This window comes from Notolabrus celidotus, chromosome 15, assembly GCF_009762535.1.
Source record: "Notolabrus celidotus isolate fNotCel1 chromosome 15, fNotCel1.pri, whole genome shotgun sequence".
Taxonomy (NCBI): Eukaryota; Metazoa; Chordata; class Actinopteri; order Labriformes; family Labridae; genus Notolabrus; species Notolabrus celidotus.
The window spans coordinates 5,238,609-5,255,489 of NC_048286.1; the positions used below are offsets into that span (position 1 = coordinate 5,238,609).

The 16,881-nt window shown below is 43.2% G+C and overlaps 1 protein-coding gene across 1 annotated transcript; it reads left to right on the forward strand.

The window, feature by feature from the left end:
- Nucleotides 1-1,127: 1,127 nt before the first annotated feature.
- Nucleotides 1,128-16,500, forward strand: LOC117826183 (arylsulfatase I-like). Its single transcript, XM_034702072.1, has 11 exons — nt 1,128-1,331; nt 3,234-3,435; nt 4,210-4,349; nt 6,237-6,386; nt 6,497-6,571; nt 6,651-6,825; nt 9,119-9,355; nt 10,237-10,383; nt 13,002-13,149; nt 13,288-13,922; nt 14,003-16,500. Exons 2-11 carry the CDS (start codon nt 3,250-3,252, stop codon nt 14,414-14,416), a joined length of 2,307 nt encoding a protein of 768 aa, XP_034557963.1. The 5' UTR covers nt 1,128-1,331; nt 3,234-3,249; the 3' UTR covers nt 14,417-16,500.
- Nucleotides 16,501-16,881: the final 381 nt, after the last annotated feature.

The window sequence follows — 16,881 nt, forward strand, 5'->3', positions numbered from 1 at the left end:
TGGTGGAACAATTGTCTCCCTGGGTCGGCTGTGCCCATTCAAACTCTGACAGTGTCACCCAATCAGGATTGTAAACAGTATATCGTTTTTTTTCGTGCTGGTGGCTTGCATGTATTTTCTCCATCTCCTTTCTCTTCAGTCGTCTCTACTCCACTTTCAAACGGAGACGCCAAAAGTTGGTGAAAATTGTGTCCTGGGAGAGATTTTTATTTTCCCGGGACAGCTGGTGGAAAAAAGAGAACAATTCTGAGAAAAACAGGATGGCTAGCAACTCTATGTCAGAGGCTAGCATTAGCAAACGCTCTTGTTGACACTGTATCAAGTAGGGTTGCCAACTGTCCTGTATTAGCCAGGCATCCCGTACATTGGGCTACATTGGTTTGTTTCATATGGGACCTCAATTGTCCCATATATTGACTATTAACTCTTGTAAATACAGCAGACTGCACTCTACAGATCTTAGATCAGATAAAACATCAGTGGCAGATCATGTGACAATCACACCGCCTGTCATCCGATCACAGGCCCACTCACGAGCACCAGTTGTATACAGCGCAAATGCGTCAAGTCCTGCAAAAAAGTGTGGAGAGGATTTTCTCTCTGATGGCCATTAAATGATCAGACTAAAGACACAGATGCAGCACAGAGCTGATCAAACATGAACTTCAAATATCTGTAAACTGTGACTGGTCATGTAAGGACTTCTCTCTGGCTGTGCAAAAAGACAGAAGACTGCTTGAGTCAGTCAACAGCAGCAAAAAGGATCCATGAAAAAGGACATATAGTGAGTCATACTCCTCTTTTGCATTTAATTTTTCTTTTGCCTGATTTTTGATGTAAAGAGCCAAACTGTGGTTTCTTTGAGGTTTATTCATATGATGTTACATAATGATACAGTCAGGATTAAAGGGAATATACACACTTTCTACATTTCCAGTTGAATCAGAATATGACTATACGCTGAATTCACACATCATGCTCACACCACCATGGCACCGTGCACCGGTCCCTTATTTAGTGGTGAGAAAGTTGGCAACCCTAGTATCAAGCGCCGTTCCTGCGTGTTTTATTTTGACAGGGTAGACCGGAAGTGTCATCCTGATACTGTCTCCAGCTTGACTTCGCTCGTATTTCATTGGAAGTGCGGACGCTCAGACTGGAGGAAGAAGGTTTTTGGTGGAAACTTGAGGACATGCGGCGTCTCCTGCAAACTTTACTCAATCCAAAGTTTCTGCGAGCCGGAGAAAGACCACAAGCCGGAGGAATGAACTGAAGAGAAGAGGAGAGGAGGGAGGAGAAGAGCCGATCACTCCCATTGATCCAGAATCGAGGTATTGATCCAGGCCTATGGCTTTACAATAACACAGCTTTAACTTCAGTGTTTAAGGATAGATGTGAACACAAATGGAAAATGTGTGATTTTAAACATATGATGGAGATTTTTGATGAGGGGCACCTGGATGGAGCTGTGACGTCAGACTCATAATTAAAACTAATAATAAGAAATGAGGAACCTCTCATCAGGCATGTACAGCAAGAGGAGCAGCTTGTGCCTGCTCAGTGTAAGACACTAACAATGCTGTCACACAGAAAGGGCTCCAGTGAAAACACACACAAGTAGAGAGAAGGTGTGTGTGTGTGTGTGTGTGTGTGTGTGTGTGTGTGTGTGTGTGTGTGTATGTATGTATGTATGTGTGTATGTATGTATGTGTGTGTGTGTGTGTGTGTGTGTGTGTGTGTGTATGTGTGTGTGTGTGTGTGTGTGTGTGTGTGTGTGTGTGTGTTTGTCCTCTCCTGTTGCCAGGAACACCAGTGTGTCCCCTAATGGGAAACCAGTTCAGGCATCCAGTCATCAGCTTTTTGTGACCATGTAACGTTTACAGAGAAGATCAACATTGCACACTCGGTTTGAAAACCTCTTGACTTTTACATTTGTAAGCATGTCTTAAATTATAGGCTACAGGTTTACACAATCAGGTGTTTTCCATTACGCACACACTTCCAATGAACCTTCAGGGGAGTATTCAGGGTTAAATACTTGAAAAATACCTGTGGAAATCTAATGCAGAGACATTTCAGCTGTGTTTGGATCATTAAATATGAGAGAAGTTTTCTAATGTGATAAAAATATCTTTACTGAGCATGAAAGAAGCATACAAATCGATACATTTTATATTTTGGGATTCTTTTGGAGGAAAATGTGCCAAATTGAAGGCGTGAGAATGTGTTTTTCCACGTTTCTGACAAATGCACCAATTGTCTCATCTAACAAATAACCAACAGATGAATCAACAGTGATAATAACACCAGTTTAAGCTCTTAAATCCATTGCAACACAGCTACAAACTCCAGCCTTAGTAGGCGAGTAGCACACCTAATTAAAAACAGAGCCTGGTAGCTTTCATTAAAGTCTAAAGTGTAATAACGTGCACTTTATTTTGAAGGAGAATTCAGCAAAACCACTCGACTTGTTGTAAGTGTTAAATTATACATGTTGATGTTCTTCCAGGAAATCAGAAAGTCAGCAGAAGAAATGTCAGAGTGCGATCAAACGTGACCTGCAGCTATATTTCACAATAGCACAATAAATGTGTTTATGTTTGAGTCGGCAGATCAGCTTCAAAAAAAGTAGCTCAACGTTAAAGTATGTATTTATTGGAGTGGAAAGTACAGTTTGTACAACTTACAGGATTACCTGCTTGTAAGACTAAAATACATGACATCAAACATCAGAGTTCCCTTTTTACCATTTACGACACTTTGCTGTCAGGCTGTAAAATCACAACTTTGTCGCATCATCCCCCAAAAATCATCTCTCCTCGTCTCTTTTTGTTGGAGCTGCTCTCCAAGAAGTTTATCCTTATCAATCGTCCAGAGCAGTCAGAGAAAAGTGAGTCACGTTCAGGTTGTTCTCCCCTGCTCTCTCAGGCACCGCTATTAAATTCATCCCTTTTTATTGTTCATTATTCAGCTCCAGTGATTGTAAACCGATGAGAAAAAAAAGCCCTCCTCTGAGTTTTAGCTGAACCAGATGGATTCGTTTCAGATCCCGGTTTGCAGCCAAGTTGGCGAACCCATCCTAAATGTGGTTTTATGATCTGCAGTGAGTCCAGCGCTGATAGCACGCTTGTGTGAATATGTGCTGAATCATGCGTTTAAAAGCCGTACTTAGCTGGTGGAGAAGTCCTCACTGTATTGTGAAGAGTTTTTTTTTTCTTCTTTGTTCTGTTCAGGGCTCCTGCAGAGAAGATGCAGGCTGCTGCGGCTGCTCTGACTCTGCTGGGTGTTTTCTTCAGCCTGGACTGTCTGTCAGCTCACCGGTCCAAACCAAATCAGATCCAGATCCAGGATCAGGATGGCGGAAACACTCAGAGTAATGCTAAGAAGGAAGCGAAGAACCAGCCACACATTTTGTTCATCCTCACAGACGACCAGGTGGGTGAGCCTGAGAGGGCATCAATCAATCAATCAATCAATCAATCAATCAATCAATCAATCAATCAATCAATCAATCAATCAATCAATCAATCAATCAATCAATCAATCAATCAATCAACCAATCAATCAATCTTTATTTATACAGCGCCAAATCACAACAAATGATATCTGAAGACTCTTTCCAAACAGAGCAGGTCTAGACTGTACTCTATGTTCTATTATTAACAAAGACCCAACATCAAGACAGGATAAGATCCAGTCCCGTCTTACAGACAGGACTTAGTCTGATCTCATCTTAATCCACCATGAGCAGAGCACTTTGCAGCATTTAGCAAGTTACAGTGGCAAGGACAAACTTCCTTTAACAGGCAGAAACCTCCAGTAGGACCAGACTCATGTTAGACACACATCTGCCTCTCTGCATCTCGTCTTAAATCAGTAATTACCTGATATATCTGATGTATATCAATAAATTAATCTGACTACAATAGTTCAAGTTTGTACAAGAAGAAATAACAGCATGCAAATACAACAAAACAAACAGCATTTCTTGCATATTGTTGCTTTAAAGTTCATCTTTACCCTTAAGTCACAATACAGAAACTTAAGGTTTAAACAAGGAGCTGCAAAAAGCCTTGAAACACACAGTGATGCAAATTAGCAGTGGGTTAGTGAATGCAACAAAAAACAAAGGTCAAAGTACTCGTATATAATCTGATCTTGTTTCTAAATGTGTTTAAGGATCACTTCATGACTGTGTTTCTGAAACAGGGCTTCAATGACATCGGCTACCACAATCCAACCATCAAGACTCCCACTCTGGACAAACTGGCAGCGGAAGGTGTGAAGCTGGAGAACTACTACGTCCAGCCCATCTGCACGCCGTCACGCAGCCAGCTCATGACTGGAAGGTACGAACGCCTCTGTGCTTTAAATTCATCTTTCTGGAGTCCCTGAGCTCCCTTGTCTCGTAGGTTCCTCTGAGTCTCTGCCATAGAAGGCCTGCTGTTGTGGACGTGCCAGACTCCAGCTGCTACAACTACTACTATCTGTCTCACCACTATCATCTCTCTCTCTTCATCTCCTCTATCCCTCTCTCCAACTCACTGAGACTGCATCTGTGATATGCCAGGGGAACTGGGATCGTATCTCTCCCCTCACCCCTCTTGTCTGCCTGCCCCATTAAAGTTACTAACCATAGACCTTTTTGGAGTCCCTGAGCTCCCTTGTCTCGTAGGTTCCTGCTGCCTGGTGTGGACGTGCCAGACTTCAGCTGCTACAACTCCTGCTATACATCTCACTCTCTCTCTTCATCATCCTCTATCCTTTCCAACCCAAACTCGGTCTCAGCAGATGTCTGTCTAACATGAGTCTGGTCCTGCTTAAGGTTTCTGCCTGTTAAGACAGACCTAGACCTGTTCTGTTTGTAAAGAGTCTTCAGATAACATTTGTTGTGATTTGGTGCTATATAAATAAAGATTGATTTATTGAAGGGATAGTTGCATGGATAAAAACTGAACTCACTTAATATAGGCCTGCACATTCAAGGAGAGTGATCCTCACAGTCAGCTGATCAGAACTCAACAAAGGAGTGTAAGCAGCAGTTGAGAGTCATCCTGCTGGAGGCCTGAACATGTTGCAACATGTCGGCTATTTGTAAGATCTTTTTACATGTAAAAGAAACACAAATCCTGCAGTGTGCCTTGGAGTGATATCTGAAGGACAGCTGCCTGTAGTTTATACCAAGCAGCAACCTCCAGTCTAAACACATGAATCCAATGCGGAAGTGTTAAAAACTGCAGTTCATCAAGGATCCACTTGAGGCTGGCTCTGGAAGTATCGGAAACCACATGCACACCAATTCAAAGAAGCTGATCTTTACAGCAGAAATAGACATGTTTACAGTCTGGTTCAAAAGACAAGTGTAGTCTGGATAGCTCATTTCTCGATCGGCACACACTGTACGGGGGGTGAATTTTTTCATAACGCGGTAATTTAAAAGATATTTAGATTACGAGTCTTCCAATGAGAGGCACAGCTGACTTGATTGACAGAACACTGTAGCTGTTGGCTAGGAGGCTCAAAGCCCGCCTCTTTACGTCACATCGCTCGACAGCAGCAATATGGCTGCCGCCGCCGATTGGCCTCAAAACAGTGCATCAGAAACAGATGGGTGACATCACAGATACTACGTCCATTATTTATACAGTCTATGGTTTATACACATGCAGCTACCTCTTTACAAGAAGAACTAAACGCAGTGAGCAAGACGTATCCAAATTGAGCACCTGTATGTGATCTTCTACTCCTTACTCCATGCTTTCTACCATCTTTGTGCTGGTCTGAAGTTTACTTTACATCATGGCTACACTTCTGATTGACCAATAAAATAAAAGAGTACCTTTGGCCGAAAACAGAACTTACAAGAACTCTTCTGTTCCCTTTCCAGTATGCGTTTTAAACAAAGCTAGATAGACACTAATGTGCTTTTCACACAGGCTTTTACTCATTTATGGACCTTGATGTTAGATTCATGGGAGTTAATGATTTTTATGTTGTTCCAGCTAACCAAGGGTAATTTTCTGTCACTGTGTGTTGGACAATAAAGTGTTCTTGACTCTTGAAGACTTAGAAGCTTTAAATCTGTCTGAACAAACAACAACACTGAGATTAGAGCGAATGCTGATGAGGTGATTCTGTAATTCATGTTATAAATATGTCGGCTCAGGCCCTCGTTCTCACAGCACACCTTGTATCAGTTATCGGTCCGTCTGGTGACAGGTCTGTTCTCCTTCCAGGTATCAGATCCACACAGGACTGCAACACTCCATCATCAGACCGAGGCAGCCGAGCTGTCTGCCTCTGCACATGGACACTCTGCCTGAGAGGCTGCGAGAGGCCGGCTACACCACACACATGGTCGGCAAGTGGCACCTGGGATTCTACAGGTGAGATGTGTCAGTATTAAATTAGCATGAAGCATATTTCACCATGTTTCAGTTTCAGAACAAACACAAAGATCACTGCAGATTTATAAACCCTTCCTTCTTTCCTCCAGGAAGGCCTGCCTACCCACCCGAAAGGGCTTTGACACGTTCTTCGGCTCCTTAACGGGGAGCGTGGATTACTACAGGTACACTCATGACTGCTGTCACAACAAACAACGACCTTTCCTTTCCCATGACTCACACTCCTCCACCTTCTCCTCTCAGTTATGGGTCCTGTGACGGTCCGGGCTTGTGTGGGTATGATCTCCATGATGACGAGGGAGTAGCGTGGGGCCAGGAGGGGAAATACTCCACCACACTTTTCACACAGAGAGCTCGCAAGATCCTGGAGACTCACGACCCCACGGACAGACCGCTCTTCCTGCTGCTCTCTCTCCAGGTATCACGCAGAGTTTGATACCAGAAAAATGGATGAAAATATCCCTGGGACGTGCTTTTACATTAACATGATATAATATAAGGAATTTTAAATAAGCAAAAGGTACTTGTGCTTGAATGAAAAAGTTGTAGCAATCAGTGAAGCCAACCATCCCATTATGCCCTCATCCCAATGTTTATACTCTACTGATAAGTCACATAACTGTGCTTTGTTAAGTTAGGCAACATCGCCTCTAGAAGACTCAACAGTTAGCTTTGGCACCTGAACGCTCTACCTCCCCCCACTCTCACACTTTGCTTTGATGAGGGAAGAGAGAGAAAAGAATAGAGAAGAGTCTTTAGGGAGATGTTAAAACAAAGACAGGGCAGAGCCAAGGCGAGAAACCTAGGATTCACCCCAGTGGGTTAGGCTGTACGCTCTACCTCCCCCTATTCCCCCGTTTTAATGAATGAACAAAGAGAGGAGTCTGTAAAGTGATGTTAGAAAGAAGACAGGGAGGCCAATGTTAGATCAAGAAGCCAGACCTGGGCCAGAGCTCAAACCTGCTGGGATGGCCTGCGTGCTCTATCTCCCCCTGCTCCCACACTTTGATGAGGGAAGAAAGAAGAGAAGAGAGAGACAAGAAATGAGAAGTGTCTGGAGGGAGGTGTTAAGAGCCAGGGAGAGAAACCTAGGACTCACCAGCCAGAGTAATGCTGTACGCTCTACTCCCCCATTGTAACGAGTAAACAGACAACAATGATGAGAGGAGTCTGTAACAAGATGTTAGAAAGAAGACAGGGAAGGCAGAGTTAGATTGAGAAGCCTACTTGGCTTAAAGTTCACCCTTGCCGGGTCAGTCTGTGCGCTCTACCTCCCCCACTCCTCCACTTTGATGAGGGAAAAGAGGAGAGAAGAGAGACAGGAAAGAGAAGAGTCTGCAAGGAGATGTTAAAGGGAAGAAATGGAAGGCAGAGCAAGGGCAAAATACTTCTTTGGGCTAGGATTTGCCCCCATTGAGTAAGGCTGGACACCCTACCTCCTCCTATTCCCCAATTTCACTGAGTGATGAGAGACAACAAAGAGAAGAGTCTGTAGGGAGATGTTAAAGGGAAGATGGAAGGCAGAGCCAGGGCAAGAAGCCTGTTTGGGCCAGAGCTCACCCCGGTGGGTCAGGATGTACGCTCTACCTCCCCGAATTCCCTCATTTCACTGAGTAAAGAGAGGGAAGCAAAGAGAAGAGTCTGTAAAGTGATGTTAGAAAGAAGTCAGAGAGGGTAGTTAGAGCGAGAAGCCTGTTTTGGCTAGGACTCACCCCAACCGAGTAAGTTTGCACGCTCTTCCTCCCCCTACTCCCCCATTTAAAATAGAGGAGAGAAGAGAGGGAAAACTAAGAGAAGATGTTAGAAATAGAGGAATGAACAAAAATAAATGCAGAAATAAAAGCATGCAGAATAAGGTTGCTCATAGTAGAACTCATTCTGTCAATGCAATAGCTCGTTATAATAATTAACTGCACAATAACAAACACTTATTTTGTATTCCTATAAAATATCCCAGATTATCTGAATACCTGCTGAAACACATGTTTGTAATCTGTGTTTGAGAGACTCAGCCGAGTCAGCGGAGCGGGAAGTTACAGATCCATCACAGCCCGCCGTGTTGTTTATGTCTGGATGTTTGGAACCAGAAACTTTGCAATAACATGGAAACCACATAAAAGCAATTGTTTGTCTATGAGCATCACAGATTTGGCCCCATACGGACCCTTGCCCTTCAATTAAAATCAGGCCACACAGAAACGACAGTCAGAAGTTAAAAGCACTTAAACTCTTAAATTACACGTTATTATATTTGTTTATTGTTGACTTTCGTAGGCATCAAGAAAAACAAAGTCTGTGGATCCTCTTCATTTTCTGACTGTAGTGGGCAGCCATGACTTTTTGATTTGCAGTCGTCGGGCAGAGCTTGTGAATAATCGAGCGGATTCCCTGACAACTGCAAAACAAAGTGCAAAACAAATAAATGTTTGATTTGATTTACAGAAGGGAACAACAAGTCCTGACTTTGGATTTACATGCCAGGGTTGTGGGACTTACTGGTAATGTAGGAAAAAGCAGTGCTAGTGATATATTCCTTTTTTAATCTCACAAGCTCATAAATCATTCAATAACATCAAGACTGATCACACTGTCATCTGGTTTTATCAAGAAATTGATCCAGGAAGTTGATGATGGGTCATTTTAAACTCCCTCCTTCTATTTAATCACATAAATCAAACATGAAACTGGACTGTGTTTCTGTGGTCCTGCAGGCGGTTCACACTCCTCTACAGACTCCAAAGTCCTACATCTACCCGTACCGGGACATGGCTAACGTGAACAGGAGAAAGTTTGCCGCCATGGTGTCTACGGTGGACGAGGCGGTCCGAAACGTCACCTACGCCCTGAGGAAGTACGGATACTACCGGAACAGCGTGATCATCTACTCCACTGACAACGGAGCCCAGCCGTTCACAGGAGGGAGCAACTGGCCGCTACGAGGCCGTAAGGTACAGAGCACTTATTCAGCATTTTATTAGTCCGTGTTTGGGAGTTCATTTCAGCATTTCTTTGAGAAATTAATTTCAAAATGAAGGATTCAAAACTTTGATCTGCACCTTCAAAGGCTGATATGCTAACGCACTAAAGTCAGCTTGTTATTCCCACACTGTTGATTGTGTATAAACATGGACTACGCCTCCATCTCCTTCCATTGTGAGATGTGAAGCCAAAATACCGCCTCCATGAGTGCTGGCATATTGCTCTGGTGAAGCCACGGCACAGGCAGTAGCAGTCTGGATGGTGCTGCTGCAGGGCTGATGTCACACCATAGAAGGTATAAATAATGGTCGTAGTATCCGTGACATCACCCATCTGTGCCTGAGCGCTGTTTTGAAGCCAATCATAGGCAGGAGCCATATTGGAAATGCTGAACTCAACCAAACTTAGTGTGAGGAAGAGGCAGGGTTTGAGCCTTCTGGCCAACAGCTATGTGTTCCTGCCTGTCAATCAAGTCAGTCATGTCCTTATTTGGGCAAAACTCATAATCTCAATATCTGCTGAACTGGCGCGTTCTAAAAATAATTCAGCCCCCATACAGTGTTTGCCGATAGAGAAATCAGCTATGTAGACCCAAGCCGTTTTTTGAACCAGGCTGTAAACATGTTTATTTCTGCTGTACAGATCGTCTTTTTGAATAGGTGTGTATGTGGTATCCTGTATTTCTGCAGCCAGCCTCAAGCGGATGCTCGATGTATTGCAGTTTATAACACTTGAGCATGGGCTTCATATTTTGCGACTGGAGGTTGCGGCTTGGTCACACCCCTCTGATCCCTCAGGTCGGTAAAGCCAGAAGAAGACTGAAAGGACTCTCTCCTTGCTGTGTTTGCAGGGCACTTACTGGGAAGGTGGAATGCGTGGAGTGGCGTTCGTCCACAGCCCTCTGCTGAGACGCAGGAGACGGGTCTCCAAAGCTCTGCTGCACATCACCGACTGGTTCCCCACACTGGTGGGTCTGGCTGGAGGAAACATCAGTCAGGTCAGTGGATGTCAGTACTGTCACACCGTTTGTTGCTCAGTCTTTTTGCTTTCAATCTTTTGCCTGTAAATTCCAGACAGACATAGTAAAAGCACTTCCCTGAGTGCATCAGTAGGTGCATTTCGACCAAGTGTTCTGGGGTCAAAATTCACTGAATCAACACGTGAGAGGAGATAAGTGTGAGTAGCGAACACGTTTCAACACGGCTTTAAAATCCCTTTTTAACTCAAAAAGCCATGGCAGAGATTAGCTGGTGTTTTGGTTTAAACAGCGACTCTGTCAACTGGTGACTTTCAGCCGGATGCATCCCTCATAAACGTCTTTAGACGATCATTAAATATCTGATGAGGATATTTTGAAACATTAATAAAAACTAAACTAGCTTGCATTCCCAGGAACTCCCTCTGTGTTTCAACAGCTGTGTAAACTCCACAAACACTGACACCTTCAGCTGAAGGTCTCCAGTTTACAGGGTCACTTTTAAAACTGGAACACCGGGAGAGACGCATTCACGGTGGGCTGAGAGAAGACTACTGTTACAAGCTGCTAAATCAAGAGAATCACAGCTTCTTCTTTTGAAAAGTACACACACATACAAAAAAAGATAGAACAAATAAAAACTAATGAAAGAAAGAGAAATCAAGAGAATCACAGATGTGTGTGATGTTATTGTGGACGGCGGGTGGAATAAAAACACTGCTGTTAATCTACCAATCAGACACGTTCAGCATTGCAGGCCCTGCCCCCCGAAAGTCCCAGGACCTTTGAAAAGTACTAACCCCCTAGCAGGGGCTTTTCAGGGGGAGATTATCTACCCCTGTACTAAATTTAGACCCGGGTTCCTCCGGTCGAAACGCACGTAGTTCCGGGGTAAAGTTCCCCCAGTTGAAAAACTCCTACTCACCATTTAATCGCAGCTCTGTCAGACCGACCAGATGTAGGGATGTGTTTCCCAACAAGGCCACCCAGGAGGATGATACGAGCGACCACTTCACTGTACTTTTTTGTAGTTTTCTTGCCAAAAGATGTGACTCATCCAGAGTTTCCTTCACTGTAATAAGATTCCTGCTGATTTCATATGAATAAATTAGTTGTGTTTTTCAAGGTTAGAGACGAACGTGTCACTTAGTCAGAGGTCAGGATACAGCGCTCCATAAAACTGTCTTTATTTACTATCATGTAGATACATTTGCTCCTGGCCTGTTATGTAAAGTGCCCTGTCTCTTAACAGTGGCTGCATGGATAATTTGTGTTTCAGTTCAGGCATAAATTCATTTTATTGTCATGTCAGTTCAGTCTGAGCTCAGCTCCCAAAGAGCTTTGTTGGCTCAGAATGCAAGAAGCTTTTCATCGCCAGAGCAGATAAGTCTCGCTATCTTGGCTGCAATCAAAACAATCTGTGAGTCATGCAGGAACTTGATAGCCTTTATTACCAAAGTAAATTTATTATTATTTATTCCTTTGGGGTTTAAGTATTTTACTGGCAACACGCAGGAACATGTTGATGTTGAATCAGTTCTTACAGGGACCTTTGCTTGTAATCTCTATTCATAGATTATAAACAGAAATGTAGAGTCTGAGTTCAGCAGGATTGGTTGAGGATGTGCTTCCTGTTTGTAGTTTGTTTAGTCTGAGTACGTCTGACTAATCATGCATCATCAAGCTTTGGTGTATTCATGAAAACAGTCTGTATGGAGAGCAAAAGCCGGCTGAACATAGTCAGCATCCTGGCTCACATTGGTGGTAATGTGATGAATGCGAGTTAATTTATCTCTATAAACAAATACAGATGCTTGTATTTGCAGTTAACAGTCCTTTCTGGATCAAAACATTTCAACTTGATTGATAAATCTTGATGCTGTGTAGCAAAAGCCAATCAGCTGTTAGATTTCCAGACCAACGATTCAAATACAAGCATTCAAATGTTCTTCTCCTCTTGAGGACACACCTGAGAAAACTTCAATCAATCAATCTTTATTTGTATAGCGCCAAATCACAACAAACGTTATCTAAAGACGCTTTCACAAACAGAGCAGGTCTAGACCACTCTATGTCAAATTATGACCCAACACCAAGACAGGATAAGACTCAGTCTTACCCCACCTTAATGAGCATTGCACCTTGCAGCATTTAGCTAGTTACAGCAGCGAGGAAAAACTTCCTTTAACAGGCAGAAACCTCGAGCAGAACCAGACTCATGTTAGACACACATCGGCCTCGACCAAACTTGACTTCTTACTTTCTGCAAATCTGCCTCAAAGTATTCTTAATTTAGCAATCATAAGATCTGTAGTCTGGAAAGAAGCCTCTGTTTAACATACTATTTACAGTGAAACTGAGACTCACCAGGAACATATGAGCAGGGGCTGCTAAGGGGGATATAATGAACAAAGATGTGGTAGTGGTTATTTTTGCGGACATGTCTGCCGCGTCGCTTTTGACCTGAATGCATAATCACTTCTTAATTTAGCTTGAAGTCGTTTAACGCTAACCGCCGGCTTCACCATAAAGCTACCAAAAAGTTGCCTGTTATTCCAACAGGAGTATGTTGTTTTGATAGCCTTTGGCTCCAAGATCGTATTCTCATGGTGATGTTTGTGTATTTGTTTCCCTCTCAGAGTCAGGGCCTGGATGGTTTTGATGTTTGGCCCACCATCAGTGAAGGAAAGGAGTCGCCTCGTCAGGAGATCCTTCACAACATCGACCCTCTGCACAAACCTGGCGTTCAAAACACAAAGTGGGACACCAGTAAGAAGGAAGCCTCAGGTAACCAGCAGAATAAAATACACTGTCAATAGTTTGTCTGTCTTTACTGACAGCTACAAGAACAGAATCAAAGTGTTTTCATCTGTCAAGCTAATCACTGATAAATGTTAACTTGGTGTGGTTTCTTTTACTCGATAGTGAGCAAACCCAAAAGTGTCGGCCCGGCCTCTGAGAAGCCAAAAAAGAAGATCCTGAGGCAGAAACCGAAACAGAAGTCAGCGTTCAAGGTGAAGAAGTTCAAGAAACCTCAGACGTTTCCACACCCTCCAAAACAGAAATTAAAGCGCCTACCAGATCCAAAACTCACAGGCCTCCCAAAATCAAAACTCAAACCCCAACCCACAACCAAGACCAAGACCAAGGCGTACCCTCAGAGCCAGAAACGGTCATATTACAAACCACATAACAAGTCCCTCTCTAGTGGAGCTCCATCCGGGACGTCTCTTCCTGAATCTCAGCCTCACATCAAACCACGTGTCAAGTCAAAATCCAGGAGGACCATATCTCAGAACCTGTCCTGGACAAGACAACCTCCCCCAAAGTCCAAGACTAAACTCAAATCACATCTTAAGTCCAAGTCCAGGAGGACGCTACCCCAGAATCAGAACACGTCCAGGCAAGGGACTCTGCTTCCCAAGTCCCTCCCCACACCCAGGTTTAAACCCGCGTCCTCTCAGTCAGTGTGGGACACGTCAGTCCAAGCTGCCATCAGAGTGGGAGACTGGAAGCTGCTCACAGGAGACCCAGGTCATGGAGACTGGGTCCCCCCACAGGTACACCAGAAACACTTTTGTGACATTATTTTTGTGCTTCTCATTAAATCTCATAAATGATTGCATGTTTTGATCCTCAGGTGCTCGCCACTCTAGCTGGTCCCTGGTGGAACCTCGAACGTGCCCAAACAACGTCCTACAAAACCTCCACCCACAAAAACGTCTGGTTGTTCAACATCACCGCGGACCCGTGCGAGCGGCAGGACCTGGCAGACCACAGACCGGAGGTGGTCCAGCGGCTACTCGCCAGACTGGTTTACTACAACCAAACCGCCGTTCCAGTTTACTTTCCGCCCGATGATCCGCGAGCCAACCCGGACCTGCACGAGGGAGCCTGGGTACCCTGGGTGGACGAGGAAGAAGACCAGGAGGGGAAATATGACGGAGTGTACAAGAAGGTAAGGAACAGTAAGAAGAAGAAGAAGAAGAAGCTGTGCAAGCTGCAGTCGTTCTTTCTGAACCTGAACACCAGGATGATTTCCAACCGGATCTGAGGAGACCGTGATGAAGACTTTCAAAACATGAGACGTTCCATTTCACCAAACTTTTTCATTGAACGTCCTTTCACAAGCTTTGTCACTTGTTCCTCTAAACTCAAGTCAAACAGTTCTCTTTCCTTTTTCAAGAAAGCTCTATTTATATCATGTCGTTTGTAATCAAAGTGTTCTTTTAGGGAGCAGAGGAACTTTTTTGTAGCTCCCCTTGTGGTTTCACTCTAACAAGTAGAGTAGATCATGGTTTTAAGAGCTCCAGAAGATGAGCCTCAAGTTAGGAAACTGTGCTTTGTTGGTTAAACATATGAACAAGCGTAGCGCCGACGACTGCCATCTTTGAAAACCCGTCCAACAGCAAGACATGGGAGTGTCACACAATTGACTCCATCCTGGACATTTCACTCTGGATCCCCCCGTCCTGCAGAAGTGACATGACTCTACAAACCACTGTCCAGCTGACATCACTACGCTCCTTACTACCATACCATACCATACCATACCATACCACACCACACCACACCACACCATACCATACCATCTTCCTCCACTTACCCGGGTCCGGGTCGTGGGGGCAGCAGTCTCAGCAGGGAAGCCCAGACACTCCTCTCCCCGGCCACTTCCACCAGCTCTTCTGGGAGGATACTGAGACGTTCCCAGGCCAGCTGAGAGATATAATCTCTCTCATCAAGAAGATGTCAGCAGTGTAGAGATATTACACCATCTCTGAGAAAGATCAACGACAGTTTGTAAAACGGGACTTTTGGCAATATTTATAAGATCTCAAACATAATTTGAAAAACAGACATGAGAAATTACAAAGGAGAATCTGATTTCCACAATCAGTGCATCTCTAACTTCTTTAATTACATTAAGAGTCCTTCTGGGTTAGAAAGTACAGTCAACTAAAGCTTTTTATTCACTTTTAAAGCGTCAGGTCAAAAAAAATCGAATCATATAGTCCCTCCCTAAAGATCGTCTGTCACACTTGATTTGAAAAACAGAATTTGAAGCTATCCACTCAGGAGGAGTCTGCAGGAAAGTTGTTGTGGTTTTTTTTTAACTGGCCCTTTAAATTCATACCCATAAAACCCTGACTCTGAATCATTTGAAAGCTGTTTACAGCTCCGTCTTATGGTTTATCACGCGCTGTGGTACAGTTTACATCCACTCTGTCCTCGTTTCACTTTTTGTCTCTCACAAACCGACAGAGTTCTTGGTACAAGGACCGACACTGTGCGGCAGCAAGATGTTTGTTGACACTGTAAATGATGTTTACTACAACTCAAACCTTAACCGTCTCAGATCGGGGTTTTGAGGTAAATGCTGACTTTTTTTGTGGTGAACGTGCATGAACACAACAAACATTCCTGTTTTTCATTGTTTGTTTCTGTAACTATTTAATATTTTCACATTTTTAAACAGTTACATTTGTAATATATCGTCTTAAACACTTGTAATATGTTGGTGTTTTTTATGTATAACTGCATCCAAAACATCATTTGGATACTGCCGCTGTTTGAATGTATTGATTTTGGTGAGCACATTTAAGACTATGAACTTCCAGTTTGTGTTTTCAGTCCACTACACGTCACTGTGAACAACAGAAACTTTACTTGTAATGTATTTCAGCAACTCATGTATCCCTATATTTTACACAAAAGTTACATTTAGAGCATTTTAAGGCTTAAAGAGACAGTACTGTCATGGTACTGTCACTTTAAGCCTTAAAGTGACAGTATCACACAATAATTTTGCACATTATTTGGAATAAGTGCTTGTATTTTTTAGATATTTTTCAATCACATTTGAGGGAAAGGTTAAGTTATTGAAAAACAGCAGGCTTATGTTTCTGTCTTTTGTTAAGACATACTGAAATGGATGAGTACAGTCGGTGTTTTGGAGAAACTGCTGTAAATTCAGCTTTTTTGGTACACCTGCTTAATAATCCTGCAAGTCAAATCATTTCAAAAGATGAACAAATAAGATCAGCTTTCTTTCCCTCTTGGCATTACAGACCCGTCAAATGTTGTATAAAATATGATTCCAGGTTGATATTGTGAATAAATGCTGGAGTGTTCAGAAAATGAGGAAGTGAAGCGTTTTATTTTCACAATACTTAAGTTCAGTCAAGAATACATAGGAATACATTCTGTTACATTACATTATGTTTATTTAGAAAAAACTACTTGAAATCTCTAAAAACTATATCATGGAATAAAAACAGCAACTAAGTTACTCCAAGCACAGACACCTTAGTTTGAAATGTTCATCTGGAATAAAACAAATGTTACGTAGCTCAACACTCTTTCTCAGGTTGGACTGTGAATGTTTCTGTGTTTGGGTAGAGTGGGAAACAGGGTGAAACCTCTAACACGGGCTGAAGATATGACCATGGGTGCTCAGGTGGAGAATTAAAGCCATCATTACCACCTCTTAATGAACTGCCTGATCTGAGTGAAATCTGC